Source organism: Indicator indicator, chromosome 23 (genome assembly GCF_027791375.1).
Source record: "Indicator indicator isolate 239-I01 chromosome 23, UM_Iind_1.1, whole genome shotgun sequence".
NCBI classification, from domain to species: domain Eukaryota; kingdom Metazoa; phylum Chordata; class Aves; order Piciformes; family Indicatoridae; genus Indicator; species Indicator indicator.
The window spans coordinates 4,178,475-4,206,217 of NC_072032.1; the positions used below are offsets into that span (position 1 = coordinate 4,178,475).

The 27,743-nt window shown below is 51.3% G+C and overlaps 1 protein-coding gene across 1 annotated transcript; it reads right to left on the reverse strand.

Moving 5' to 3' along the window:
* Positions 1-137: 137 nt before the first annotated feature.
* On the reverse strand, positions 138-22,113 carry PANK2 (pantothenate kinase 2). Its single transcript, XM_054391492.1, has 7 exons — positions 21,912-22,113; positions 10,351-10,703; positions 7,190-7,443; positions 5,708-5,884; positions 4,759-4,882; positions 2,515-2,640; positions 138-1,513 (listed from the first exon to the last, which is right to left on the reverse strand). Exons 1-7 carry the CDS (start codon positions 22,111-22,113, stop codon positions 1,463-1,465), a joined length of 1,287 nt encoding a protein of 428 aa, XP_054247467.1. The 3' UTR covers positions 138-1,462.
* Positions 22,114-27,743: the final 5,630 nt, after the last annotated feature.

The following is a 27,743-nucleotide window of genomic DNA, read 5'->3' on the forward strand; positions in this document are numbered from 1 at the left end:
TGGAGTCTCCTTCTCTGCAGAGATTCCAAACCCACCTGGCCATTGTGATCCTGGACAAGCTGCTGTGGGTGCCCCTGCTTTAGCAGGGAGCTGGAGTGGATGATCAGAGGTCCCTTCCAGTCTCCTCCATGCTGGGATTTCATGGAAGCCCACTTCACACCACTGGTGGAAGGACAGCTTCTACCCACAGGTGAGCTGCTCAGCTGGAAAGCCAGAACACTGTGGTGCAGAGAACATGCTGAGCATCTCCACTTAGGTTACACCATCAAGGGAAGGTGCAGGTGGCTCTCCAGAAGAGCAGCTCTTCACATTCCCTGCCTGCAGTGCAGTTATAGATGGTGCTACCAGCATGGCCTCCAGAACGGGAGCACTCTTTTTGCACTACAGATCTCCTTCACCTCACAACTGAAGGCCCAATCTGCATTATCAAAGAGCAGGAGACACAAAGGAACGTGAGACAACAAATCCTGGGTGTGCTGCTTCTCTTCTGCAAACTGCTGCCCACTGCCAGCATCTCCACTGTGGGCAGGCAGTGTTTATTCAGAGCCCTTTCAGCCATCTCCAAGCCCACAAGGTCTCCAAGGGCTGCAAACAGCAGCACTCACCTGGCAGCTGGTTGCAGGGTGGCATGCAGGGAACACATGGACAGGAGCACAGGGGAGGGAGAAGCTTCCCCTGGAGCTACAGCCAGGAAATGAATGCAAAATGGGGCATGGCAAAGAAGATCCCCAGTGTGGAATTAGGAGAAATGAGCTCTTTGGTATAGTTATGTGCAGCCAAGTTTTACAAGAGAGAAAGGAAAAAGGAAAAGCAAACAAAAAGCCAACACACTGCTTGATGCTCACATTTGCTTCTGGGGATCTCGAGGTGGGAGCCTGGCAGACTCCTGATGGGAGCTGTGGTCTGTACAGGCTGTAACAGGCTGAACTGGGAACCAATCTGACACACAGGCTTTGTGCCTCACACATTGCCCTGGCACACATTGGTGAGGAGCAGCAGGAAGGGGCACAGGAGCTCCCTGACAGCCTGGTGGTGTCCAGCACAGAGGGGACAGAGGTGCCAGTGCCATGCTGCTCCCTCTCCTTTACAGACAATTTCCTTCCATGTGCAAACACAAACCACTGCAGACACTCAGCACCCAGAGGAACCTCGATGGAGTGCACAGCTGCTGTGACCTCCCCACCACTGGACATAAAAAGGGCTCTCAGGTGTCAGCCACTGAACACCTCACAGACGCTGCAGACACAGCTGCCACCTCCAGTCAGCACATCCAGGTGCAAAGTCCTCTGGCCAAACTTGTGCTGCCATGGAAGGTGGCTTCACAGACACAAAGAGCAGTCCTTGCCTTCTCAGGGTGGGTCACACTCCACTGAGCAGTCACTGAACAGACACTTGAAGCAAAACGTGGCTTTAGTGACACTGGAAGAGCCCCACAGCTTCACAGGGGCAGCTCTGCCCAGGGTCAGGCTGAATCCAGGAGTTCCAGGAGAGCACCAACTGCACCAAAATAACCCTGAGGAGCAGAGAGGAATGGCCATGAACAACTCCAGCATGGCACACACCAGAACAATGAGCTCACACCCATGGGGCAATCTGAACAACCTATAAAGGAGGGTGGGGAGAATGGCTCCAGGCAGGTGGCCAAGAAGCCAACATCCTGGCCTGTATTAGAGATAGTGTGGCCAGCAGGACCAGGGCAGGGATTGTCCCCCTGCACTCAGCACTGGTGAAGACACACCTTGAGTACTGGGTTCAGTTTTGGGCTCCTTGCTCCAAGAAAGACATTGAGGTGCTGGAGCAGGTCCACAAAAGGCCAGTGAGGCTGGTGAAGGGTCTAGAGTGCAAGAATTGTGAGGAGCAGCTAAGGGAACTGGGGAGGTTTAGCCTGGAGAAGAGGCTGAGCAGAGACCTCAATGCTCTCTACCACTCCCTGAAAGGAGGCTGGAGTCAGGTGGGGGTTGGTCTCTTCTCCTTAGTAACAGCAGTAATGATAGGACAGGAGGAAATGGCCTCAAGTTGCACCAGAGGAGGTTTAGGTTGAATATTAAAAGAAACTGAAAAGGTTCTCAAACATTGGCCCAGGCTCCCCAGGGAGGTGGCTGAATCACCATCTCTAGAGGTGTTTCAAAGAGGCACATATGTGGACATGGTCCAGCACCAAACTTGGCAGAGTTAGAGAATGGTTGGCTGGAGGATCTTAAAGGGCTTCTCCCACAAAAAGATTTCTATGGTTCTATGCTGACAAAACAGATCCTACCTCTGACACTGTACTGGCAAGCAGAGCTGCACAGCATCATCTGCTCTGTCAAGAGTCTTACAGTTCACAAGCAGGATGAAACTGGTAGCAAACAATTCTTTTGTGTGACCCTGCACTGGGTGCTCCACTGTGGCTGCAGTGCCAAAGCACTGGGGACCTGCTGCACACCAACAGCTACAGCCCCCCCTCCCGCCCTGCTTCACCAAGGATTTGCCTTTTGCCACACTCACTCCAATCAATTCTAAAGGTCTTTTCACCTCATGTTCCAGGAAAAGTGCTTTTAGCTGTCCCTTGGACCAGTAGTCCAGAGCATAGGCCAGGAGCCTCATGGAGATGGTGTTGATCCGAAGGAAATTCCCCACGAACACCACGCGGTTGATGTTCTGCAGCAAGGGAGGGGAAAAAGAACCATTACCAGGGAGCTCCATTCTCTGCTCACACTGCTGAAAACTCCACCTGGGAGCAAGAAGAAACAAGTGACACTTGTAGTGCCTTTACAAAAGCCCTGGGCAGCTTTTCAAGCCCATTCTCCAGCGAGGCTGAATGAAAAACAAGGAGCTGAAAGCAGAGGGAAGCCTCCAGCTGGCACTAAACCAACCAGATGCAGGGCAGTGGCATCACCCTGAGGAGCTGTTCTGGCAACCAAGGGGCCCAAGGGTCACAGTGAGCAGGGATGGGAGCTGCAGAGGAAGAGTCACCAGCCACTTGCAGCTCTATGAGCTTAGAACTTTACAACTGGACTCAGAAGAGCAAACATGAGACAACTCCAAGTTGGGCTGGGGTCTGGCAGCAGCAAGAGATGGTTCAAGGTCAGGTGAGATCAGAAAGGTGCCCTGAGATGGTCAGAAGTGCACTGGGAGAGGACAGAGACACTGCAAGACAAAGAATCTCACAGCACTGGTGAGGCCACACCTCTAATACCAGGTTCAGTTTTGGGCCCCTCCCTCCAGGAGGGACACAGAGGTGCTGGAGCATGGCCAGAGAACAGCAACAAAGCTGTTTGGAGACAGAGTTTGGAGAACAGAGCTGGCAAGGAGCAGCTGAGGGAACTGGGGGTGCTTAGTCTGGAGGAGGCTGAGGAGAGACCTCAGTGCTCTCTACAGCTGCCTGAAAGGAGGCTGGAGTGAGGTGGGGTTTGGTCTCTTCTCCTAAAGAACAAGCAACAGGACAAGGGGAAACAGCCTCAAGTTGCACCAGGGCAGGTTTAGGTAGGACATTAGGAACAATTTCTTCCCCTTGCAGGTTGTCAAGGCCTGGCTGAGGCTGCCCAGGGCAGTGGTGGAGTCTCCATCCCTGCAGGAGGTGTAGATGTGGTGCTGAGGGACATGGTTTAGTGGTGACCTGGCAGTGCTGGGCTAAGGATTGGGACTCAGTCAAGTGATGACCTTGAAGCTTTCTTGTTCTCCAACAAGAACATATTTTTTCAGATTTTCACAGAATGGGTTGGGTTGGAAGGGACCTTAAAGATCATCCAGTTCCAACCCCCCTGCAATGGGCAAGGGCAGCTTCCACCAGCCCAGGTTGCTCAAGGCCTCATCCAACCTGACCTTGAACACCTCCAGGGAGGAGGCATCCACAACCTGCCTGGGCAACCTCTTCCAGTGTCTCCCCACCCTCACTGGAAAGAATTTCTTCCTAATCTCCAGTCTGAATATGCCCTCCTCAAGCTTAAATTTCCTCCAGCCCAATTTCCAGTACCTCTTTCCAATGTTCTAGTCCCATCTGCTCCTTCCCTCAGGGGTTTTCCTTCTCTCCCCATGTTCACCAAAGCTCTCCCCAAGCTATCCAGCACCCTGCTGACCCTCAGGGTGTGCTCCAGAGCGGGGACTCAGCATCTGCACTGTGGGCAGCACTGCTGGGGATCTCTTGCCTAGTTTCTGCAGTAAATGAGGACAAATGATGAGCATCTGCCAACAGCAGCAGAAGTCAGGAGGATTCCTCACCCTGGTAGCTCCTCCCACAGGAGCAGGCTGGCAGTGAAGAGCACTCCTCTGTTCTTTCATAGCCCTGTACAATGCTGCTTGACATGAACGCAACAAGGCAGCACTGTAAAGAAGCTGAAAGCCCAGAGGTACAGAAGTGGTGGGGCCTGGCCAGGAAACAGACAGCAACTGGGATCAACAGCACAGGAGAGGTTCCAGCCCCTGCACCCCTCAGCCCCACCCTTCCTGCTCCCCCAGCAGCCCCCACAGCTGTTCATCACAGCCCTACCACTCCTCCAGGCACCACAGAGAAGCAGTTTAACTCCTGACCATGCAGAGCACCTCAGGAGACCAACCCCTACCTCACACAGAGCTGTTCAGCCAACAGCACAACTGTCTGCCTCAAACCACACAGACAAGCAAGGCCAACGTGTCCTCTGGAATCCCAAACAAGGCATTCATCCAAAAAGCTGAGCACAACCATCTCCAGAGGCACTTCCAGGGAAAGAGAGATCTGTGTGAGAGCAGCACTGAGGTGATGCTTTGGACAGCAGCAGTGAATGGACTCTCCTGCAGTACCTCATTGAGTGCACACATCCGTGCTATGGAGCCAATGTTGTTGGTGATGGTTATCAAGGTGGCCTTGGCAAGGTCCTCTTTGCTGACAGATTCCCTCTTCTCCTTGCTCATCATGTTTCCAAAGCTGTAAAGACAGTTTGGGGGTTAAAGGTCCATTTGCAGCAGATTTCCAGGAGAAAATGAGAACTGCTCATTTAACCCAAGTGACTCATCTTCAAGTGTCTCTAACCTGAAAATGACTTCTCAATCAAGGTAAGTGTGGCCAGCAGGGTTAGGGAGGTGCTCCTCCCACTCTGCTCTCCCCTGGTGAGACCACACCTGCAATACTGTGTCTAGTTCTGGGCTCCCCAGTTCAAGAAGGACAGGGATCTGCTGGAAAGAGTCCAACAGAGAACTATGAGGATGATTTGGGGACTTGAACATCTCTGTTATGAGGAAAGGCAAAGAGAGCTGTACCTGTTTAGTCTGGAAAAGAGAAGGCTCAAAGGGGTCTTATCAATGTCTGTAAATATCTGAGGGAAGGTGTCAGGATGAAGGTGCCAGGCTCTTTTCAGTGATGCCCAATAACAGGACAAGCAACAATGGGTACAAGCTAGAGCACAGGAGATTCCATCTCAACACGAGGAGGAACTTCATTATGAGGCTGACAGAGCCCCAGAGCAGGCTGCCCAGAGAGGCTGTGGACACTCCTCCTCTGGAGACTTTCCAAACCTGCCTGGATGTGCTCCTGTGGGACCTGCCCTAGGTGATCCTGCTTTGGCAGGGGCGTTGGACTCAATGATCTCTGTAGGTCCTTTTCAACCCCTTCCATTCTATGATTCTCAGTCATTTACATGTGGTAAAATAGAACAGCAGAGGGAATGGTTGGTCTCCAAAGACACACCAATCCAGTTTTTCACCTTTGCATTATCTCCAGTGAAAATAACCCAAGACACAGCCAAGTCCTTACCTGGAGGCCACAGCCCAGCCCGGCAACCCGAACCGCTCGTAGTCTCCCCCGTAAATGTCCCGCACCAGTTTGTCCACTTTGGTACTGTCTCCCTGAGATGCCATCTCAAGGGCTTCCTCAAAGGTGGAGCAGCCAGTAAGAAGGCAGCAGAGACCAAAGAAGGTTCCTCCCCCAAGGCTGCAATGTAAAGAAAAACAAAAGTCTCCTACCTTGCTTCCAGAGAGACAAGGACAATGGCACTGACAGCTCAGCTACACACCTGAGCCAGCTCAGGCTGCCCCGCTCAGAACCACAGAATGGTTTGGCTTGGCAGGGACCTTCAAAGGTCATCTTGTCCAATCCCACTGCACTCAGCAGGGCTATCTCCAACTAGATCAGGTGCTCAGAGCCTGATCAAGTTTGACCTTGAATGTCTCTTAAGGATGAAGAAGAGAGAGCTATGAGGATGACTAGGGGACTTGAACATCTCTGCTATGAAGAAAGACTGAGACCTGGAGCTGTTTAGTCTGGAGAAGACTGGGAGAGGACCATTTGAATGTCTGTAAATATCCGAGGAATGGGTGTCAAGATGAAGGTGCCAGGCTCTTTGGTGGTGCCCAGTGACAGGACAAGGAACAACAGGAGGTTCCACGTCAACACAAGGAGGCATTTTTTTTTATGGTGAGGGTGCTGGAGCCCTGGAGCAGACTGCTCAGAGATGTTGTGGAGTTTCCTTCTCTGGAGAGATTCCAAACCCACCTGGATGCAGTCCTTTATGACCTGCCCTAGGTGACTCTGCTTTGGTAGGAGGGACTGGACTTGATGATCTCTGGAGGTCCCTTTCAACCCCTACCATGCTTCCAAAGGACCTCCAGATGTCCCTGCTGACTGCAGAGGAGTTTAACTAGATGACCTTCAGAGGTGACTTCCAACCCAATCCATTCTATGACTTTGAGTGTATCTGGGATAATCCCAAACTATGGGATCTCTCTGATGGCAAATACTTTAATTCTTGCAGCAGGGAAACTAAAACCAGCCTCTAAAAAAAAAAAACAAAACATCTTCTAAAGAGCCAAACCATGACATTTAGATTGTCTCCTGCAGGAGGGATCATTGCTGGCAGAGGGAAGGAACTGCAGTAAAAACAGGAGCTTGAGCATTCAAAGTCACCCCCTTTATTCCAGCTTGTCCCTGAAAATGTCACCATCCCTGGAAGTGTTCATGGCACTTTGGGACATGGTTTAATGGCCATGGTGATGTTGGGGTTGATGGTTGGACTTGAACTTAGAGGTCTTCTTCAACCATAACAATTCTATGATTCTATGATTCTATGAAAAACTCCTCTGGCATACAGAATCATAGAATGGTTTAGGTTGGAAGGGACCTTAAAGATCATCTAGTTCCAAGCAGGAACACCTCCCCCTAGCCCAATGCATTCCAGGTTGCTCAATGCATCCCAGACTCCACAATAAAGCTCACTTTACCATCCCCCCCAGCACTCACCTGGTGCCTGTTACTCGTTTGTAGTTCTCCTTTGAATACACAGCCAAAATGCTGACCCCTGAGCCAATGTTGACCAAAAGCAGAGGGTAGGGGTTCTCCAAGTTGAATGGGAGCTTCTGACATCGCTCAGCATCCGTTGGGTTTTCAAAATAGTAGCACTCTGAGTGCCCATTGAACCCAACTGAATCGATGTACAGAACCCCTTTAATAAGGCAATCGAGCTCGTCCAGCTTACACAGCTGAAGGTCACCTATCTGGGGAGGAAAAACAAAAAGAAAGGAGAATATTCAAGAAGCACACAGGGATCTGAAGTGTTTCTGCTCAGGGCTAGAAAAATGCCTCCACTGCCAACTGAATTCAGCCACCTCCACCACTCCCTGCAGTGCTGAGCACAGGAGAGCTCTGTCCTCCACACACGTGGATCAGCAGCTGCCCTGGCACGGATAGGAAAGAGGCAGGAAAAAAACAGCTGGGTCCACAGAGGGACACCAAGAGAATCCTATAAACTTCCAAGGGCCTGATTCAGGTCCTGAATCTGAGGGACCAGCAAGTTAAAATGAGAAGAGGCTTCATGTTTGACAAAATAATCCCCCAAAACCAAGGAAAAAATGGAGGAAGTTACAAAGGTGCTGAGGTACATGGTTTAGTGGTAGAGCTGGCAGTGCTGGGTCAACAGTTGGGCTTGATGATCCTAAAGGTCTTTTCCAACCAGGTTATGAAATGGTTTTCCCCTCATGTCACTGCCTCAACTGCACAAAACCCATTTGGTGCATTTTCACTTAAATCAAGTATTTATCACACATTTTTCACTTATGAACAAGAACCCAACTTACAATGAAGCTCCATGCTGACCTCAAATCCCACCCACTAACCTCCTTTCACTTCAGTGACCACCCCATTTAACTGAACCTCCACCAGCTCACTCACACAAGTGTTAGAAGCAAAACCACATGAGCAAAAGAACAACAAAACAAATATTACGCATGTGAAAGACAGCAATGAGAGAATAACCCCCCAAGATTGAGATGAGAGATGAATAACAGGGAGAAAGTCTTGGTAGGAGCTGAGGAAGTTAGTGGCAAGATTCAGTTAGTGGCCAGACTCACTCAGGAGCTTGATCCACTTAGGGGCCAGACTCAGTCAGGGGCTAGATTCAGTCAGGGGCTAGATCCAGCTAGGGGCCAGATTCAGTCAGGGGCTAGATCTAGTTAGGGGCCAGATTCAGTCAGGGGCTAGATCTAGTTAGGGGCCAGATTCAGTCAGGGGCTAGATCTAGTTAGGGGCCAGATTCAGTCAGGGGCTAGATCTAGTTAGGGGCCAGATTCAGTCAGGGGCTAGATCTAGTTAGGGGCCAGATTCAGTCAGGGGCTAGATCTAGTTAGGGGCCAGATTCAGTCAGGGGCTAGATCTAGTTAGGGGCCAGATTCAGTCAGGGGCTAGATCTAGTTAGGGGCCAGATTCAGTCAGGGGCTAGATCTAGTTAGGGGCCAGATTCAGTCAGGGGCTAGATCCAGCTAGGGGCCAGATTCAGTCAGGGGCCAGATCCAGCTAGAGGCCAGATTCAGTCAGGGGCTAGATCCAGCTAGAGGCCAGATTCAGTCAGGGGCTAGATCCAGCTAGGGGCCAGATTCAGTCAGGGGCCAGATCCAGCTAGGGGCCAGATTCAGTCAGGGGCTAGATCTAGTTAGGGGCCAGATTCAGTCAGGGGCTAGATCCAGCTAGGGGCCAGATTCAGTCAGGGGCTAGATCTAGTTAGGGGCCAGATTCAGTCAGGGGCTGGATCCAGCGAGGGGCCAGATTCAGTCAGGGGCCAGATCCAGCTAGGGGCCAGATTCAGTCAGGGGCTAGATCTAGTTAGGGGCCAGATTCAGTCAGGGGCTAGATCCAGCTAGGGGCCAGATTCAGTCAGGGGCTAGATCTAGTTAGGGGCCAGATTCAGTCAGGGGCTAGATCCAGCTAGGGGCCAGATTCAGTCAGGGGCTAGATCCAGCTAGGGGCCAGATTCAGTCAGGGGCCAGATCCAGCTAGGGGCCAGATTCAGTCAGGGGCTAGATCCAGCTAGGGGCCAGATTCAGTCAGGGGCTAGATCCAGCTAGGGGCCAGATTCAGTCAGGGGCTAGATCCAGCTAGGGGCCAGATTCAGTCAGGGGCCAGATCCAGCTAGGGGCCAGATTCAGTCAGGGGCTAGATCTAGTTAGGGGCCAGATTCAGTCAGGGGCTAGATCCAGCTAGGGGCCAGATTCAGTCAGGGGCTAGATCCAGCTAGGGGCCAGATTCAGTCAGGGGCTAGATCCAGCTAGGGGCCAGATTCAGTCAGGGGCTAGATCCAGCTAGGGGCCAGATTCAGTCAGGGGCTAGATCCAGCGAGGGGCCAGATTCAGTCAGGGGCTAGATCCAGCGAGGGGCCAGATTCAGTCAGGGGCTAGATCCAGCTAGGGGCCAGATTCAGTCAGGGGCTAGATCCAGCGAGGGGCCAGATTCAGTCAGGGGCTAGATCCAGCGAGGGGCCAGATCCAGCTAGAGGCCAGATTCAGTCAGGGGCTAGATCCAGCGAGGGGCCAGATCCAGCCAGGGGCTAGATCTAGTTAAGGGCCAGGTTCAGTCAGGGGCTAGATTCACTTAGGGACCAGATTTAGTCAGGGGCTGGATCCAGCTAGGGGCCAGATTCAGTCAGGGGCCAGATCCAGCTAGGGGCCAGATTCAGTCAGGGGCCAGATTCAGCTAGGGGCCAGATTCAGTCAGGGGCTAGATCTAGTTAAGGGCCAGATTCAGTCAGGGGCTAGATCTAGTTAAGGGCCATATTCAGTCAGGGGCTAGATCCAGCAAGGGGCCAGATTCAGTCAGGGGCCAGATCCAGCTAGGAGCCAGATTCAGTCAGGGGCTAGATTCACTTTAGGGACCAGATTTAGTCAGGAGCTAGATCCAGTTAGGGGCCAGATCCAGAGGAACAGGAGCTGCCCTTTCCGGACAGCAAGTGTGCCGATCTGAAGATGCAAAGTGGACTCCACATGCTGTTTCCTGAGCCAGGGTTGAGGGTTAGGGCAGATTCCTTCCAAAGCTCAAGATTTAGCCAAGGTTTTAGAGCCTGCAGAGAAAGTTTCAGGCTGATCATCCAACTTTCACTCCCAGATCCTAAGGGTATAGAAGCCAAAGATGCCTACTGTGCGAAAGTCCTGCTCAAATTTGTAGGCTCCGCCTCCCGTGGCACATAAGGTGGTGTGGAGGCTGGAGAAGTGCTTCTGGCTGCCCATGTGAATAAAAGCAGGCATGTCATGGGTAGGAAAGCGAATAAAGTGCAGATTGCCTTTGCGCCCACACAGGGTCAGCTCCTTCAGCTCCAGGTGCACATCCCGGATGCCGGTCGAGCCGTAGGCCACGTTGGAGGTCAGGTATTTGCGGATGCTTTTCAGGTTTTCCACTTCCTCCTCCTCCTCCTCAGCTGTGATGTCCTTTGGTTCAAAATACACGAGCTTGACCAAGGTGCCTCCGATGTCCAAGCCAAACCAAGGGAAGGCTAAAAGAGAGAACGAAAAAATGAGGAGGGTGTGATACTGGCGTGTCAGCCACCACACTACTGAATGGTTTTGGGTGAAGTCCCCTAGGGTCACTGAATCCAACCAGCCACACACCAGCCTCTCCACTCAGAGAGCCATAGAATTGTTTTGGTCGGAAAAGACCTCTAAGATCATCAAGTCCAACAGTCAGCCTAAGACAGCCACGGCCATTAAACCACATCCATACATTCCTTGAACACCTCCAGGGATGGTGACTCCACCACCTCCCTGGGCAGCCTGTTCCAGTGCCTGCCACTCTCACAAGAAAAGAAAATTTCCTGATCTCCAAACTGAACTTCCCCTGGCAAAATTTCAGGCTGTTTCCTCTTGTTCTACCACCTGATACTAGGGTGGTACCTGGCTCCAACCTCTTTTCAGGGAATTGTGGAGAGCCAATAGGTCTCCCTTCAGCCTCCTTATCTCCAGGCTAAACAAGCCCAGTTCCCTCAGCTGCTCCTCCTTGTTCTTCAGACTTCTCACCAGCTTCATTATCCTTAAATGGTTATGAACGGAATGAATGTGTGCAGTTCCGACTGCTCTACTTACTTGCAAGTGGAAAACAAAGAAATAAAAGTTAGCAGTTTGGTCTGCCCATGACAAGTGTGGCTGACACTGCTCTGAGCAGGAGCACAACTCCTGCAACAAGGTGATGAGGGGTTTGGAGGGCATGTCACATGAGGAGCAGCTGAGGGAGCTGAGGTCGGTTGGTCTGGAGAAGAGAAGGCTCAGGGGAGCCCTCCTTGCTCTCTACAACTCCCTGAAAAGAGATTGGAACCAGGTGGGGGTTGGTCTCTTCTCCCATGTAACAAGTGATAGAAGGGGAGGAAATGGGTTTAAGCTGTGCCGGTGGGGTTTACATTGGATATTAGAAAAAATTTCTTTACTGAGTGGTGAGGCATTGGAACAAGCTGCCCAGGGAGGTGGTGGAGTCACCATCCCTGGAGGTGTTCAAGAAGCTGTAGCAGTGGTGTTTCAGGATATGGTTCAGTGGTCGTGGTAGTTGGGTTATGGTTGGACTTGATTATCAGAGACCTTTTCCAGCCTAAGTGATTCTACAATTCCTATGATGAGGTACTTCATGCTCAGCAGCTCCTAACATTTGATATCCACACTCCAAACTCTTAACAGCACTGCCACAGCAGTATCCCCACCCCTGCTGGACACTGCTGCCATTTTAATCCTCAGCTATTTCTTCTCTCAAGTTCTGAGCCAGAGCCCAGGATAATGCCAGAGCTTCTACATCAAAGGGATGTACAAACCTTAACTAATTACAACACATCGCTGAGGTAAGACAAGGAATCTGAGATGCCCCAGGGAGACAAAAAACCCCAAATGTTTAATTGGATTATTTTATTAGTACAAAACATGCATGTTAGTGTCAGGCCCAGCAACACTTACAGCTAGGGTAGATAATGAGCTGCTTGGAGAAAACATCAAGAGAAAACCCTGATCAGATGGAATCTGCGATTAGAGCTGAGGACTGGAACAGATTAATATTGCTATTAATGAGCTAAAGGATAGAGCCAGAGCTAACAAGATCTGTGGGCTCCACAGCAAACAGAAAAAGGCAGCCACATGTTAAAGCTTCTGGCAGCAAGACTAAACCCTTCTGGGGGCTTGCCAAGAGGGCAAACATTTAGAAAACAAAGCTGAGAGCAACACAGGATCACAGAACCACAGAACGGTCTGGGTTGGAAGGGACATCTGAAGGTCACCCAGTCCAGCCCCCTCTGCAGTCAGCAGGGACATCCTCAACTAGATCAGGTTGCCCAGAGCCTGGCTGAGCCTCACTTTGAGCATCTCCAGGGATGGGGCCCCAACCACCTCTCCGGGCAACCTGTTCCAGTGTTCCACCACCCTCATGGTAAAGGTTGCATGGTAGAGGTTACTGATGGCCCTCTGGGTTTTAGTAACATTCTTACATGTCAGAGACCAGGTGATCATGGAATGGTTTGGGTTGGAAGGGGCCTTAAAGATCATCCAGTTCCAACCCCCTGCCACTGGAAGGAACACCTTCCACTAGCCCAGGTTTCTCAAGGCCTCATCCAATCTGGCCTTGAACACCTCCAAGGAGGGGGCATCCACAACTTCCCTGTGCCAGTGTCTCACCACCCTCACTGTCAAAAATTTCTTCCCCATCTCCAGTCTGAATCTCCCCTCTTCCAGCTCAAATCTATTCCCTCTCATCTTGTCACTACAATCCCTTGTAAAAAGTCCCTCCACAGCTCTCCTGTAGCCCCTTCAGGTACTGGAAGGCTTCTCTAAGGTCTCCCTGAAGTCTTCTCTTCTCCAGGCTGAACAACCCCAACTCCTTCAGCCTCTCCCCACAGCAGAGGTGCTCCAGCCTCTGATCATATTTGTGGCTTCCTCTGGACCTGCTCCAGCAGTTCTATGTCCTCCTTATGCTGGGGGCACCAGAAGAGCACACATGACCATGTGGTCCAACCTTTCAAGGTAATAGCCTAGTTGAAGTGAGCTGGCCTAGCACCCTGTCAAGCTGAGCCTTAAAACTGCTCAACGCAGAGGAATCCACTGCTTCCCTTGGGAGATGATTCCAAGGTCTGACTGTTCTCATGAGCAAACGTTTTCTTCTGGAGTCCAGTGGGCATCTGCCCAGCAATAACTTGTCCCCATCACCCCTTGTCTTTTCCATGGGACTCCTTGTAAGAAGGGAGTCTCCAACCTGCTGCTAGCCACACTTTCTGTACTGGTGGTGGCACTAATCATCTCTGTGGTAATAATCATCTCTGGATAGCCACAAACCAAACAGGCAAGTGCACATCTGAAGACCATCTTCTATCTTCTCAGCAGAGCAAGGTTGCTGCTGCACAAGGCGGGGGCAAAAGGCCCTCTCAGAGCACTGCAGATCCCCAGGGCTGCTGCAGCCATGGCTTACCCAGGTTATTTTTAAACCAGCCTGTTGTTTTTGTGTATTTACACAGAGGCCACCCCCCAACCATCATCAAAAGAAACCATCAAAGAAGATACAAACTCTCTTTTAGGAGGCTCACCCAAGCTCCAATCACTCTGTTTCTAATGCATGTACTTCAGACAAGAACAGAAGTAAAAATAGCTGTTCATGAATGAGAGAGAAATCTGAATCGGGGCCCAACTGAGAAAGAAAGCAGGAGCAATTCAAGGACTTTTGTGATGACAGCTTCCCATTCTGCACTCCTCAAATGAACTGCAAAATTGCAAACTCCCTCAGCATTTCAGGGTGGAAAGTCTGCCAAGCACTGTAACTAAAGTTTAGCAGATGTGATTGTCAGGGGTTAGGGTGATCACCCAGACCAACCTCCCTGCCCAAACTGGATCAAACAAACCAGGATGCCCAGTCAGGCTCCTGGCATCTCCAAGCATGGAGGCTCCACCACCTCCTCTGTGCAACCTGTACCTGAGTTCAACTACCCTCACATACTTCATCCACAGTCAGGCAGCCTTTCTTTCTTACATCAGAGGTTTTGATCAGCCTGTTCTGGGATAGAATCACAAAACTATTTCAGTTGGAAAAGATCACTGAGTCCAACCATTCTCTAACTCTACCAAGGTCGGTGCTACACCATGTGCCTCACCACCACATCTCTGCATCTTTTAAGGACCTCCAGGAATGGGGATTTAACCACCCCCCTGGGCAACCTGTTGCAGTGTTCCACCACCCTCACTAAACCCAGTTTTCCCACTGCACAGGCTCTGCTAGAGAGCCAAGAAGCTCTAGGCAGGGAAAGGAAGAGGCTTCCCAGGTTACTCAGCCAAGTCCTCTCCTCTCTGTGTGGTCACTGACATCCCAGAATCCCTTCTCACAAATTTCCCACTCTGAAAGCACTCTGCTGCTTTATCAGCTCTGCTCTGATGAAGGATCACTTCCAGAAACTTCATGTCCTGGTTCCAGGAAGCCTCTTGAGATTTCTGGAATATATTCCTTCCTGTCAGGACACGCCAGGCTTTTTGTGCATTATGAAGCCTGTCCCTTTGTTTGTTTGTTTTAAAGCATCCACATTATTTTGAAGCAGGAATCCTCTCCCTGGCCCCACTTTGCCAGGCTATACAAGGGTGAAAATGGGGAGGGTGGGGTCTTGGGGTGCAGCAGCAAAGTATCCAAAATCCAAGGCATGGAGCCCTTCTGAAGCCATCTAACTGGAAACACCTCATGGGTGGCTTCATCACCAGCTCATGGGCTTCCACTTCAGAGCAGACACTCAGCTGCTGGGACATGAATTTTTGAGCAGGGTAACAGCAGCTCCTTTTAAAGCTGGTTGTGAAGTCCACACACCAAACTCCTCCATTCAGGGATGCAAATCTTCCAGATTTAAGGTCCCTTCCAACCCAAACCATTCTATGATCTTAGTGCATGAGAATCACCATCCTGGTCCAGTTTAGAAGCCTTCCCAGTGAAAAAAAAGGACACCATCTCCTTAGAAATGTCAACCCAGCTCATTCTCAATGCTCTCAGGAACTTCCATGCTTAATACCTGTACATTTCCCTTTACTCAGGTGTCACAGCTGCCACTGCCCTGGCAGAACACCCAGCAGGGGGTTACACCACACCAGCTATCCACTGCCTGGCACAGCAGAGGACACAGCTAACAGGGAGACAGGAAGGATTCCTGCAGAGCCAGGTGTAAACTGCAGTCAGGCTGGGCTCAGGCCTCAATGGTCTTCACTCAGCACTGGGCCCATTAAATCCCAGCTGGCCCCCAAAAGAGCATCCAGCCTCCATGCAGGGAGGCAGCCTCAGCCCAGAGCTGGCTGCACACATCCCTGTGGAAAGGCAGTGCAGGGAGCAGCTGGTGCTCTCCTTCTGCCAACAGCTCGGCTCTACCTCCACTGAGTCACCAGGGATAAATTCTTAAAGATAGCCTATTAAGGTAATTAACTTAAACCAAATGATTCTTAATTATGCATCTCCCGTTATATACATCCCAGCCACAGGTGGAGAACCCAAGCAGGCAGCATGCTAGCTCCAAATTGAGTACTTCTTCACCATGCTATCCAGAGAAATCTGCACAGAGCTCTCAGATCACCCAGGGCAGGGACAGAACTTCCCCTACCAGCCCAGTTTTGTAGGAGAGGAGGAAATCAACAACCTGGAGAAGTGCTGGTTTGTTCTTTACACTTACAAGGAGTCAGCCAATGTGAACATGCAGGGCAGCAACAGCTCTGCCACATCCCAGAACTAGAAAAATCTGTGCCTCCAAAGGCAGGAAGGAGGAAGCTCTCTTGGATGAACGCCAGCACCATCTGCTACTGAGATTTCTCTTCAAACACTGATTATTTTTTTCCCAGCACCTACAGTGCAGCTGAAAGCCACCCAAAGATCTCTTCCCTTTTAATCCTCTGAAGCATTTTCTCCAGCAGAGCTGCTGCAGCAGACGGCAGAGTGGGAACTGGTGGCATGCAGCAGCTTCTGGGCAGCCTGGGGGCTGCTTTCTGTCAGTCAGAAGGTTCTGCTGAAATAACCAGGGTGAGAAGACACCAGCTCCAATGGCCAGGGCACAAAAAGCAAACACTGCCCCTCTTCATCACCTCCCCCTGCTACCTTGAGCCCTCTGTGCTGGGGAAGAGCCCTGCACACTGCCTTTCCAAGCACTCACCAGCCAGAGAACGATGAGGAGCATGAGGAATCCATCAGCAGAGCATTGCTGTATGAACCTCTGGACTTTCCTTTTGCCCAGCACCTTCCAGGAAGTGTTCAGTCTCTCCCTGGGTGTTTGGGCACTTACAAGAAAGGCAGGAAATCCTCTTCTCAGAGCCTTCAAACCCTGCTGCAGCCCTTTCCTGAAAGAAGCTCTCTATTGCTTCGTAAGGACAATAAGAGGCACCGACCCCACTCTCAAACATGGTGTAAGAAAGAAAAATAAGCACAAGGGGTATTCAAGAGTGGAGAGCAGTTCAGAAGTGACTTGAGGAATGGGTGAGTCTGTGGCACCACTCAGAGATCAGGCACACAACGATGAGCTGCTTTACTGTCCTTTTGCTCCCCGAACACAACACACTGCAGCAGCAGTTCTCAAGTATCTTACAGCCATTTTTTTCCCCTAATAAAAAAAAAAATTCTTCATCTTCTGGCCCAACAAAGGATTATTTTCCTTTTCAAAAGCACCTCTGCACAGAAGTTTTTATACACACAACAAGCACTTTGCCTTAAAAATAAACCTCCTTCAAAGAGGTAGATCTCTGGATATGCAACAACGCCACAAGAGCAGCCTGCAAACAAAGTGAAGGGCTCACAGCTCCTGTGAAATAACCTCAAGGAGGTTATGCTGCCACCTCTCCTCCATCTCCAAATCCCTTTTAGAATTCTACTGCAAGGTCTTCAGGGCAAGAAAAATAGATTGCAGCAAGGAAAAGATAATGTCTTTATTTGTTATGTAAATCACTTTATGACATTGAATGCTGTATAAATATATTAAAAAAAAAAAACAAACCCAAACAGACGACTTCTGAAAGCTGCAGAAGTGTCAAGATGAAAGAGATAATATAATCAGAGATCTCCATGGTGGATTTTCTTCACAAAACACACAGCTCAGGCTGTATTTCAGCCTCATCCTGAAGTTATCAGCCAATTATCCCAGCAGCTAAAACGATTAGCCTGGGGAGGAACACCAGAGGCTGAGGAGTTAAGCCCAGTGTATGGCAGCATCTCTAAACATCAGCTTACTCTAAAATATTCCACTTATTTGCAGAGCATTACACCCATGGAAATTTTACAACTGGGGGAAAATAAACTAAACATCATCTTCATCAGCATTTCATGTCAAGTGACAGTAAGTCTACATATCCTCTCATCACCGCAAACAGGCTCTGCCAGAAATGCACATTTCATACCCAGCCCCTAAAACCAGGTAATTGAAAACAAAATAATCAGAGATTAAATTCTGTACTGCACCAAAATGTTGCCAAAACAGCCTTTTCTTGGTACCTCTGCTGTGTACATCCATCATGTAAAGCAAAGGCTGTGTTCTGTCTTTGTGTGATTCTTAGAGGAGACGCTGAAACCTTAGCAAAATGAGGTACCAGATCACAGAATAGCTCAGGTTGGAGTCATGATCTCTGAGGTCCATTCCAACCTCCCAGCCATGGGCAGGGACACCTTTCAACTAGGCTTGGTTGCTCAAGGCCTCATCCAAGCTGGCCTTGAACAACTCCAGGGAGGGGGGCATCCACAACCTCTCTGGGCAACCCATTCCAGAGTCTCATCACCCTCATACTCAGGAATTTCTTCCCGTGATCCAGTCTAACCCTACTCTCCCTCAGTTTCAAACCATTCCCCCTTGTCCTGTCTCTAGAAACCCTATGAAAAGTCCCTCTGCAGCCTTCCTGTAGGATCCCTTCAGCTATTGGAAGGCAGCTCTAAGGTCCCTCCAGAACCTTCTCTTCTCCAGACTAACAACCTGACTTCCCTCAGCCTGTCCTCACAGTAGAGGTGCTCCAGCCCTTGGTTCATCTTTGTTTCCTTCCTCTGGACTTGCTCCAACAGCTCTCCAGCCTTATGCTGGAGACACCAGAACTGGACACAGTGTTGGAGGTGAGGTCTGAGCAGAGCAGAGTCAAGGAGCAGAATCCCCTCTCTTGCCCTGCTGCCCACACTCCTCTGGCTGCAGCCCAGCACACAGCTGCCCTCTGGGCTGCATGAGGGCACTGCTGGCTCATGGGGAGCTTCTCATCAACCAACACCCCCAAGGTGTTGTCTTCAGGGCTACTCTCACCCCCTCTGCACCTAGCCTGGATTTGGCCTGACCCAGATGCAGAACTGGCACTGTGACTTGTTGATCCTCATGCACTGGCTCACTTCTCAAGCCTGTCAAGATGCTTCTGGATGCCACCCCTGCCCTCAGGTGAGTCCATGGCACCACACAGCTTGGTGTCATCTGCAAACTTGCAGAGGGTGCACTCACTGCCACTGCCCATGTTGACAAAGGTGTTAAACAGCACTGGACCCCTGAGGAAGTCCAGATAAAGGATTAAAGAATGGATGAGGACATGTTTGGGGTTTTTCAAACCACAGATGCATCCATTGTCAGAAAGTACTTGCAGGATGTCTTCTTGATGCTTGCTGCAATGCACCTACACTTTATGCAACTTACCTCCTCTGCCCTTTTGTTCAGCAGTGGAACACCATGAAGGATGCCTGGCCAGAGCATCAAAACAAGCTTTTTTGTTTCCAGAGAACTACCAAGCAGGCTGCAGAAAGGAGCAGCATACTTTAGCAAATAGCCTAAACTCTCTGCCCAGGAAAGCAGGTTTGCAGGAAGGGGCAGAGAGCACTGCAGCAGCACAGGAGAGAGTGGGGGGAAGGGGAAAAGGGGGGAAGCTGATGAACTGGACTGCTGACCTGTTTCTCTCAACACAAAGAAGATTCATTACAATAAAATATTCCCCTGCTCATGATGCTCATCATTGGGTTTATGCCTGGCACTTAACCCTGCCCACAGCAAGGTACCTTAAACATGACATGAATATCCTCTTTACCGATCTGGGGTATTTCCAGTCCAGTTTGTAAGTGCAGGTATCATTAATGGTGCTGATAATTCATTATCAAAAAGGGATTCTTCTGTGTTGACCCATTTCTGCCTTTACTAATAATCCCAGCAAGCCCCCTACACACCCCACAAGCACCACACTCCAAAAGCAGCTCAGATCTCCCAACAGATCTCTGCTTCACCACATTTTCAGGGACACTTCTCACTCCCTTCCAAGGGCAAGAGCGTCCTTGACTTCTCCTTCATTTACCTGTGGCATACTGAAAATCATGGTGTCTGCCACAAAGCTCTGTAGCTGCTGTGAAGCACACCAAGAAGCATCTAACAGGCCAAGATGTAGCTCAGATGTCAGCTGTACTGCTGCATCTAATTCCCCTCAGTCTCAGCCCTTCCCTGATCCCTGCAGTGAATCAGCCCTTGCTGCACATTGCTGGTGCAGAGCAACAGCTCAGGAAGAAGAAAGATCATGAGCTGGAGCTGCAGCCCACTGAAATCCTTTCATTCCTAGGGAAGCAGGACTCATCTGCCAGGGCATCTGCCAGCACAGGCTGCAAGACAAGCTTCAAGGTCACCAAGCACATTTGCCACATTCCAGCAGCAGACATGTGGGAGCTAAATTAGGGTATTTTTGATCAGATGCCCATTAAGCAGCCTGCTCTCACTGAGGCTTGCTTGAATCTTGAGGTGGGATCCAGCATTTGAACTTCAAAATGTACTTTACTCTGACATCAGACATTGTCCCTATTAGGGGACAACACTTGCTCCCCCACATTGCTCTTCCAATTACCACAAGAATCATTTTAGGAAATGATCCTGAATCGCATTCCGCTGACCTTCCAGACTGGATCCCAATCCTGTCTCAGAAGCTGCCAGAACATTTATTTTCCCAAAAGCGTCCCACGCCAGTTTCTGCATTTAACTTCACCACAACCTTCACCAGAAAAACCTCAGCAGCCAACTTCAATCTGCATTTTCCACAGGAGACAAGCAAGGCAGAAGAGTTCTCATCACCTCATGCGCAGCTCCTAGTCCACCCTCATTTTCATACCACAGATGTACATTCCCCTCAGCTGGCTGCACCCTATTGACCAGCAGGTCTCTAATTAACAACCCCACAGCTCCCACTGGTAGGTTTTGCTGAATTCCTTACAAGAGTAGCCACGGAAAGGGATTTTTGCACGCAGAGTTTGTTTTGCCGCATCTAAATCACAGGATGCTCACCACTGATGGTGTCATTACAGCCCTCTACTGAAGATTTCTTTCATCCTATCCATTCTGGGGTAAGCACGGTACCCCACAATTACCTCCACTATTTATCTTTGAATTTCTAATCATTTCCTGGTGCAGGAAGGCTCCTGTAATCCAGCATGGTCTGGAAATGAAAGCGAGACGTGAAGGGACGCAGGTCAGCACAGCTGCATGGCGGCTGTGTGAGCATCGCTGAGCTGTACTCCCCTGGAATGGGGTACGCAAGAAGCATCCAGCTCAGTAGCATCCCTGGAAGGCTTTTGAGGTGTAATTCCTATTTTTCCAGACTAAAGGCGAAAGAGAAGCTTCCTTTTTTCCCCAGTTATTGAAAAAAAGAGAAAGAGCACTACTGAAAACGCCATTCATGTGGCGGTGGTAACGTCTCGGCACCATCGGCCAACAGGCTGGGTCCTGCGACAAGCCGCAGGAAATCCTGGTCCCTGCTGCCAGCCTGGGCTCTTTTGTGACACCCTTCCAGCAGCTGTGCAGGTAACAGGGGCCACACTGATGCTGTTTCATTGTCAGAGGATGGCTCAAGGAAAGAGCTCCAGCGTAAGTGAAGAAATAATCCCTCAGCTGCACTCAAACATGGCTGAAGCAAGTCCCCAGCCACAGTCACCTGAGCAGCAGCCCCTGCGGCTGCCAAGATGAAGGCTGCCATCCATTTTGCACTTAACCTGCTCCTGATGCAGCGGCTGAGAGCCTGGCTCAGGGGATGGTGTTTCCTCATGGAGCCTGTGTCAGGCTGCTCCCAGAGTCTGCCAAACCGGCATGGCTCTCCCCTTCCCACATTTACACCCTTCTCTTTGCTCCCACTTTTTTTCTTCCAACAGCACCTAGACACACAGCCCTCCCTCACCCCCTGGCTCTGGCTGCACCCCTGGTCCTTCCATCTGTCCAGCTGTGTCCTCACCAGTGACCTCCCCACATCCTCCAGTCGAAGATCCTCAATTTGGGCTACTCAGCACCCACACCACAGCCCCATCGGCCCAAGCACCATCTCACCTTCAACCTCACAGAGCTCTTGTGGCTTGTCCTGTTGTGCATCCTCACATTCTGAGCCCACATCACTGTCCCACCATGCCTCCAAACCTGACATACTGAGCCCATCCCCCCTCTCCACTACATCTCCAAAGTGGCCATGTCACCCCCCAAACTGGCCATGCTGGACTCATGCCATCACCCCACCGGGACGTCCCCAGATTGGCCATGCTGGGCAGACCACTCCCGCCCCGTGCTGTCCCGGTGTCCCCATTACCCCCCCACCGAGTACACAGCCCACCACCCCCGGCCCCACCCCTCGTGGCCCCGCCCCGTGCCCCGTCCCAATCGATCCGATCGCCCCGCCCCCTCAAGGCCCGCCCCCTCCCGCAGACCCCGCCGCCCCCCTCTCTTTGCCGTTCCCCTTCCCCTTTCCTTTCCCCTTCCCGCCGCACTCACGCGGGCGGTTCTTGCGGACCGAGTCCCGGCGCTGGTGGCTGACAGAGCCGTCTCGTTCGCGGGGCTGCGGCCCCGCCGCGCTGTCAACCCCCGCGGCGCCGCTGCTCCGCCGCCTCGGGGCTCCGGCCTCGGCCGTACCCGCACACCCGCCTCGCCGCCGCGGCTTTTCCTCCGGGCCGTCTCCATTGCGCAGCGACTCCATGCGCAGCGCGGCCAGACCCCATGGGCCGCCCGCCCCGCCGAGCCGCGCTCCTCAGCCGCCGCCGCCGCAACCACCGCCGCCAGCGCGCCTGCGCCTAACGGCCCCCTGCGGCGGAGCGGGACAGCCAATGAGGCAACCGCCAATCCCTGCTCTCCGCCGCACGGAACGACAGGCGGCTTGGCGAATAGCAGGAAGCGATTGGACGGCTGCAGAGCGTCAAGCCCCACCCCTCCGCGCTCTGCCGCGGAGAGTGACAAGCGCGGCTGCCCAGTCGAATGCGAGAGTTCAGGGCAGGGTGGGTAGCCTGAGGGGGCAGGCCCATGCCCTGGAGCGCTGGCCTATTGAGTTCTTATGCACAGAGAATGACACGGCGGCTACCCAATGATATGAAGCAGCTGCTGGTCGGGGCGGGAGAAGGCAGGCTGATTGACAGGCCAGGTAACCGTGGCAACGCAGGCGGGTGCCGAAAGGAAGACTGCAGTAGGCCCGGTTTGGCTGGGCTCGGGGGGGCTTCTTTGCATACTATTTGCATATGCAGATAGCGAGGCCGCCCGCTCCCCTTCACTGCGGCCCTCGACCCTGGCCCGCCCGCGGTGGCACCGCCACGACTGCGGCCGCCGGGTCTTGGGCCTAAACCCGTCGGCCCCTGCCCACAGTACGCGGACACCGTCAAACAGCATCGGTGTTCCTCAGACTGGAGGGCAGGTGACTTGGGCAGGTTTTGCTTCCTCCTGAGGAACAGACAGCAGAAAGAAATGGGTGAAAAGCTGTTCAACTGATGCGCAGTGGTTCCCGGGCAGCAGCTGTCACTGGTGCCTGTACACCAGAGCTGAACCCAGAGTGGCCAAGACAGCCCGCCTCCCTTTTCTGTGCAGATCTGATCCAGCCAGAAGATCGGGACCATACAGCAGCGGCAGCAGAGTCCTGGACGTGGTGCCTGTTGTCCACCTCGGGAAACATCTGCTCATGGTGTCCAGCTGGTTACCTCTCTTCCCTTCCCTCCCAGCCTTCTACCACAGCTACTTATGACCCAAACGTGCTTCCAGCTTGTAATGATTTGCAGCTTAAAGCGCCTTTTGGTGCACTTCTCAGCCCAGAACCGACACAGTTCCTCTTTAGCAACCAAAGCATCCTGAAGAAGGACTTCTGTAGCTCAGCTATATGCTACCTCGAGAACCATCTTCATCCTGGAACCTGCTCTCCAGCTGCCAGAGATGGAGCTGCTTTAAATCATGTCTGGCAAAGTTGTACAAACAGGCTTCTCTAAAGGCTCCTGTCTCCTGAAACAGGAAACTCAACGCGCAGGAACCAACCTGTGCTGGTTTGAGGCCAGCCAGAACATCTCTTGCCCCGAAAGGGACAAAAGAATGAGACTCACACAAACGGATTGGAGACTGATGGAAAGTTTAAATGGAAAAGCAATTGGTGAAACTACAGAAAACTACAAAGCGTAGTGGCAAAGAACATCCTAAAGGATACAGAGTCCCTTACATAGTACCCAGAGGTTTCCCAATCCTTCCCTTCTCCCACCTAAGGGTCAACCCAAACCCCCAGGGCTCTTTCTTCTCTCCTCCCACTGCTAGGCAAGTCTCAGGCTGGCCAGGTCTGAGACTGCCCCCCCTCCATTCTCCTCCTGGCATTAGGCCTAGACAGGCCCAAGAGGCCTGAGATACTCCCCCGGCATTACCCGATAAGAGAGGACATCTCCCATGGGAGCAGAGAGGGAAGAAAGAGGAAGAGAATGACTCTGCAGATGGCCTTATAGGGCGCAGGATTTATGGGTAGAAATACGTCATTTCCTGTGTCCACCCCTATTGGGTGAGCACCCAGGACACCAGAGGTGTATCTCATGCAGCAGTGGCAGGGGGCACCCAGCGTGAACTGCCACACAACCCCAAAAACAGTAGAGGAGGGCTGCTGGGATCCTCCTGCTCAGATCCTCAGGGATCTGCCTGAGCAGATATGTTTGGTGATTTAATTCTCCATCTTCTCCAGAGAAGCCTCCAAAAGCCATGATCCAACCCCTCATGGTACAAACACACACAGCACCCTTGCCAGTTGCCCGTAGGTTTATTAATCAGTTAGTAAAAGGCTTTCTTTCTTTAACAAATGTGCAGGGCATGGCTCATGTGCTGGTGACACTTTTAAAGTGCTACATCAGAGCTGTGAGAATGCCAAAAAGTAGAATATGGGCTTTGATCCAGCCTCAGGTGGCATCAATCAGCAGTGGCACCAGGGAAAAGACAAAGTGCACAAATGTGGCTAAGAAGCGAAGGGAGAACGTGGCCGGCAAGTGAAACATCAGAGAGGGTCGTGGAAGGGAGGCTGGTGGTTTGGGATCTTATGGATGTCCCCAAATCACACAGAAAGCATGTGGGGAAGACACACATCCCCATCTCTAATTATTAATCTAGGATGGATTCTGCAGCCTGGTCACACAGGATCAGCACTCTGCTTTCAGGTGACAGAATGAGAGACAATGGCCTGAAATTGTGCCAGGGGAGGTTTAGGTTGGACATTAGGAAAAATTTCTTTCCTGCAAGGCATTGGAACAGGCTGCCCAGGGAGGTGGTGGAGTCACCATCCCTGGAGGTGTGTAAGAAACGTGTGGACACAGCCTTTGGGAACATGGTTTAGTGGTCATGGTGGTGTTGGGTTGATGGTTGAACTAGATGATCTTAGAGGGCTTTTCTATCCATAACAATTCTATGATTCCATGAATTTGGTAAATATTTAGAGGTAATCATGAGCCTTTTCACAAGGTGAATGGGTTTGGGGAGATTTCCTCACCCTCTGCAAATAAAGAGCAGTTCTTAGTGCTGAAAAGTGTAGCTTTCATGGGGAGGTGATGGCTCTGTACAAAGCCCTCGCTGACAAAGTGAGGAAAGCTGAGGAAGAAAAGCAGCTTACTGGGAGTGGTGATGGGGCATCCCAGGTCCTTCTCCCTGCCTGGTTTTGGACAAGTCACCACAAGTCAGATGGGGAGAACAGTCCCTGTTTCCCCTCCCTCAGCAGATGGAGCTGAATGTGTGAAGGACACAGTGTCCTTACAATGGATGAAGCACTGGGAACATCTCCAGTTCACCAGAGTACAGCCCTACTTCACTACTGCAGATATCTGTTGTCGTTATCACTTGAGGGAGGCACTCCTTGCATTTCTGGGGCAGAGGGAAAGCTTTAGGAGGGAGAAGCAGCCTCTGATGGAGCCTTTCCACTGCAAGCTGAGTTCTGGTGATGTAGCTGCACTTCGCAGCCAGCATCTGGGGAGCTCATCTCCCTCCTGCTCCCCTGCCAGCAGTAAGGTGTGGCAGGAATCCCTGAGGAGTAAGTTACTTGACACAGTAAAGCAGAGAAGGTGCAATAGCCTGGATTACAGTGGTGCCCAGCAACAGGACATGGGGCAGTGGGCACAAACTGGAACCCAGGAGGTTCCATCTGAACAGGAGGAGAAACTTCTTTGCTGTGAGGGTGCTGGGGGCCTGGAGCAGGCTGCCCAGATAGGCTGTGGAGTCTCCTTCTCTGGAGAGATTCCAAACCCACCTGGGCATTGTGATCCTGGGCAAGCTTCTGTGGGTGCCCTGCTTTAGCAGGGGGGTTGGACTGGATGATCTTTAGAGGTCACTTCCAACCCCCACCTTCCTATGATTCTGTGAGTGAAAGTGCAGCCCATCCACCAGCATCAGACCACTGCAACTGTTTAGAGCCCATGACACCCTTGTGGGCTCACCAGATTAATATGACCCCTGGCCTTCTGCTGTGCACATCCACCACCAGACTGCCAAACCTTTTGCCCAGTCCTGTCTCAATCATGGGATGATGGGGAGACCTGAAAAGCCTGCACTGGCTTACTTGGAGCTTTAAAAAAAAAAATTACAAGAAATCCTCCAGCTACAGTAACCCTCTAACTAGAAAAAAAAAGTAGTTTTGTTACTTTTGTGTCCTCTGCTTTATGAGGGAGGAGATGAGAGGATGAACAAATGAAATGGTGAATAACTTGCAGCTGCAGGGACAGAAGTGGGGAGCATGGCTGGCTGTCACTCAGCTGCCTGAAGCTCAAAATGTGCCAATAGCAACTGAATCAGAGAATCATAAAATGCTTTGGGTTGGACTCTTTGAGGTCTTTTCCAACCTAAATCATTTTATGATTCTAGGCCAAACCCTCTGCACTCAGCAGGGACATCTGCAACTCCAGCAAATTGCTCACAGCCCCAAACAACCTGATCTAGAATGGTTCCAGGGATGGGGCATATACCACCTCTCTGGGCCAGGGTCTCACCACCCTCAGGGTAAAACATTTCTTTCTTCTCTCCAGTCTAAGTCTCCTTCTTTTAGTTTCAAATCATCACCCCTAGTCCTGTCACAACCAGCCCTGAGAAAAAGTCTGTCCCCAGATTTCTGATCAGCCTGTTCAAGTACCCAAAGGCCACCAGAAGGTCTCCTTGGAGCCCTCTCTTCTCCAGGCTGAACAACCCCAATTCTTTCAGCCTGGCCTCACAGCAGAGGGCTTCCAGCCCTTGGATCAATTTGTGATCTCCTTTATTATTGGGTGGGGCTGCTTCTCCTCCTGAAAGCTGCCCTGTATAGGGAGAAGTTGTGAATATTTCTTTGAGTTTGAGGATTTGATCTTAGAAGTCTTGCAGCCCAATCCCCTCATACTCCAAACTAATCCCTGGGGATAGCAGGGAAATGACACACTGCAATTTTAAATGGGACCTTCAGGATAACTCAAGCATCCCAACCACTGGGTACAGCCTCCTGCAGCTCACAGTCAACCCTGTTTGTGTCCCAACCTGGATGGAAGTTTCCTACAGTTCCATAGCACCAGATATCAGGAAAAGCCTAGAAGAAACATTCACCTCCCCAGCCAGGCTCTAAAAACACAGCCTCAAGACCACAGCTACCAAACACTCCTGCATGGGACCAAGTCCTCTTAGTGCATCATGTGAAAGGTTCCACTGAAAGCATAATCCTACTTTCCCTGGACGGAGGGGGGTGGAATAGGGTTGATCCTTGAGGAAGCTTGTTAGATGTGGCTCTTTCCTGGCCCTCAGCAGCATCCCCAGGGCATCAGTGCTTCAGGAAGTAATGCCAGAACCCATCCCTCAGGATGGCAGCTGACAGGAAAAGAAACAGCTCACACATGATGTGGCCTCTGGTTCTCCTCACTGGGGTGGCCCTTACCACCAATGAGCAGAAGGTGACTTGGTGCACCGGGGTCCTGCCCACACACCCAGCACCAGGGAGCAGTAGGGACAAGCCAAGGTCCCAGCAGCAGAACCAGAGCCACCAAGGCAAATTCAGCATGAGGCACCTAGTGAAAGCTGCTCCACAGACCCTCAGGAATGTTTTCAAGCCAAGAAGAGCAGACAGAGCCAAAAATATCAGCTCCACTCCTACAGGCTGTCTGCAAAACTTCTCCTTGTTGCACAGTCCAGGGGTCACCCTTTGGACCACTAGGACATTTTCTTGGGGCTTCCTGGATGATGTGGACAATCAACACAAGAACTTTCTTTTTGGACTCAAGGTCACTGCCTGAGCAAGGCCTTCCCTATGGCTGTAAAAGGAGAAGGCTACAGACAAGATAGTTGGGAAGCAGGGCAGGACCAGACCCAAATTCAACAGCATCACAC

Bases quoted from the DNA above. Each gene is read 5' to 3' on its own strand.
- PANK2 (XM_054391492.1), bottom strand. From the start codon at position 22,113: ATGGAGTCGCTGCGCAATGGAGACGGCCCGGAGGAAAAGCCGCGGCGG. The intron at 10,704-21,911 runs GTGAGTGCGGCG...TCTCTCTTTTAG, and splicing joins GGTCCGCAAGAACCGCCCGC to CCTTCCCTTGGTTTGGCTTG. The intron at 7,444-10,350 runs GTAGGCATCTTT...TTTCCTCCCCAG, and splicing joins TTGAGCAGGACTTTCGCACA to ATAGGTGACCTTCAGCTGTG.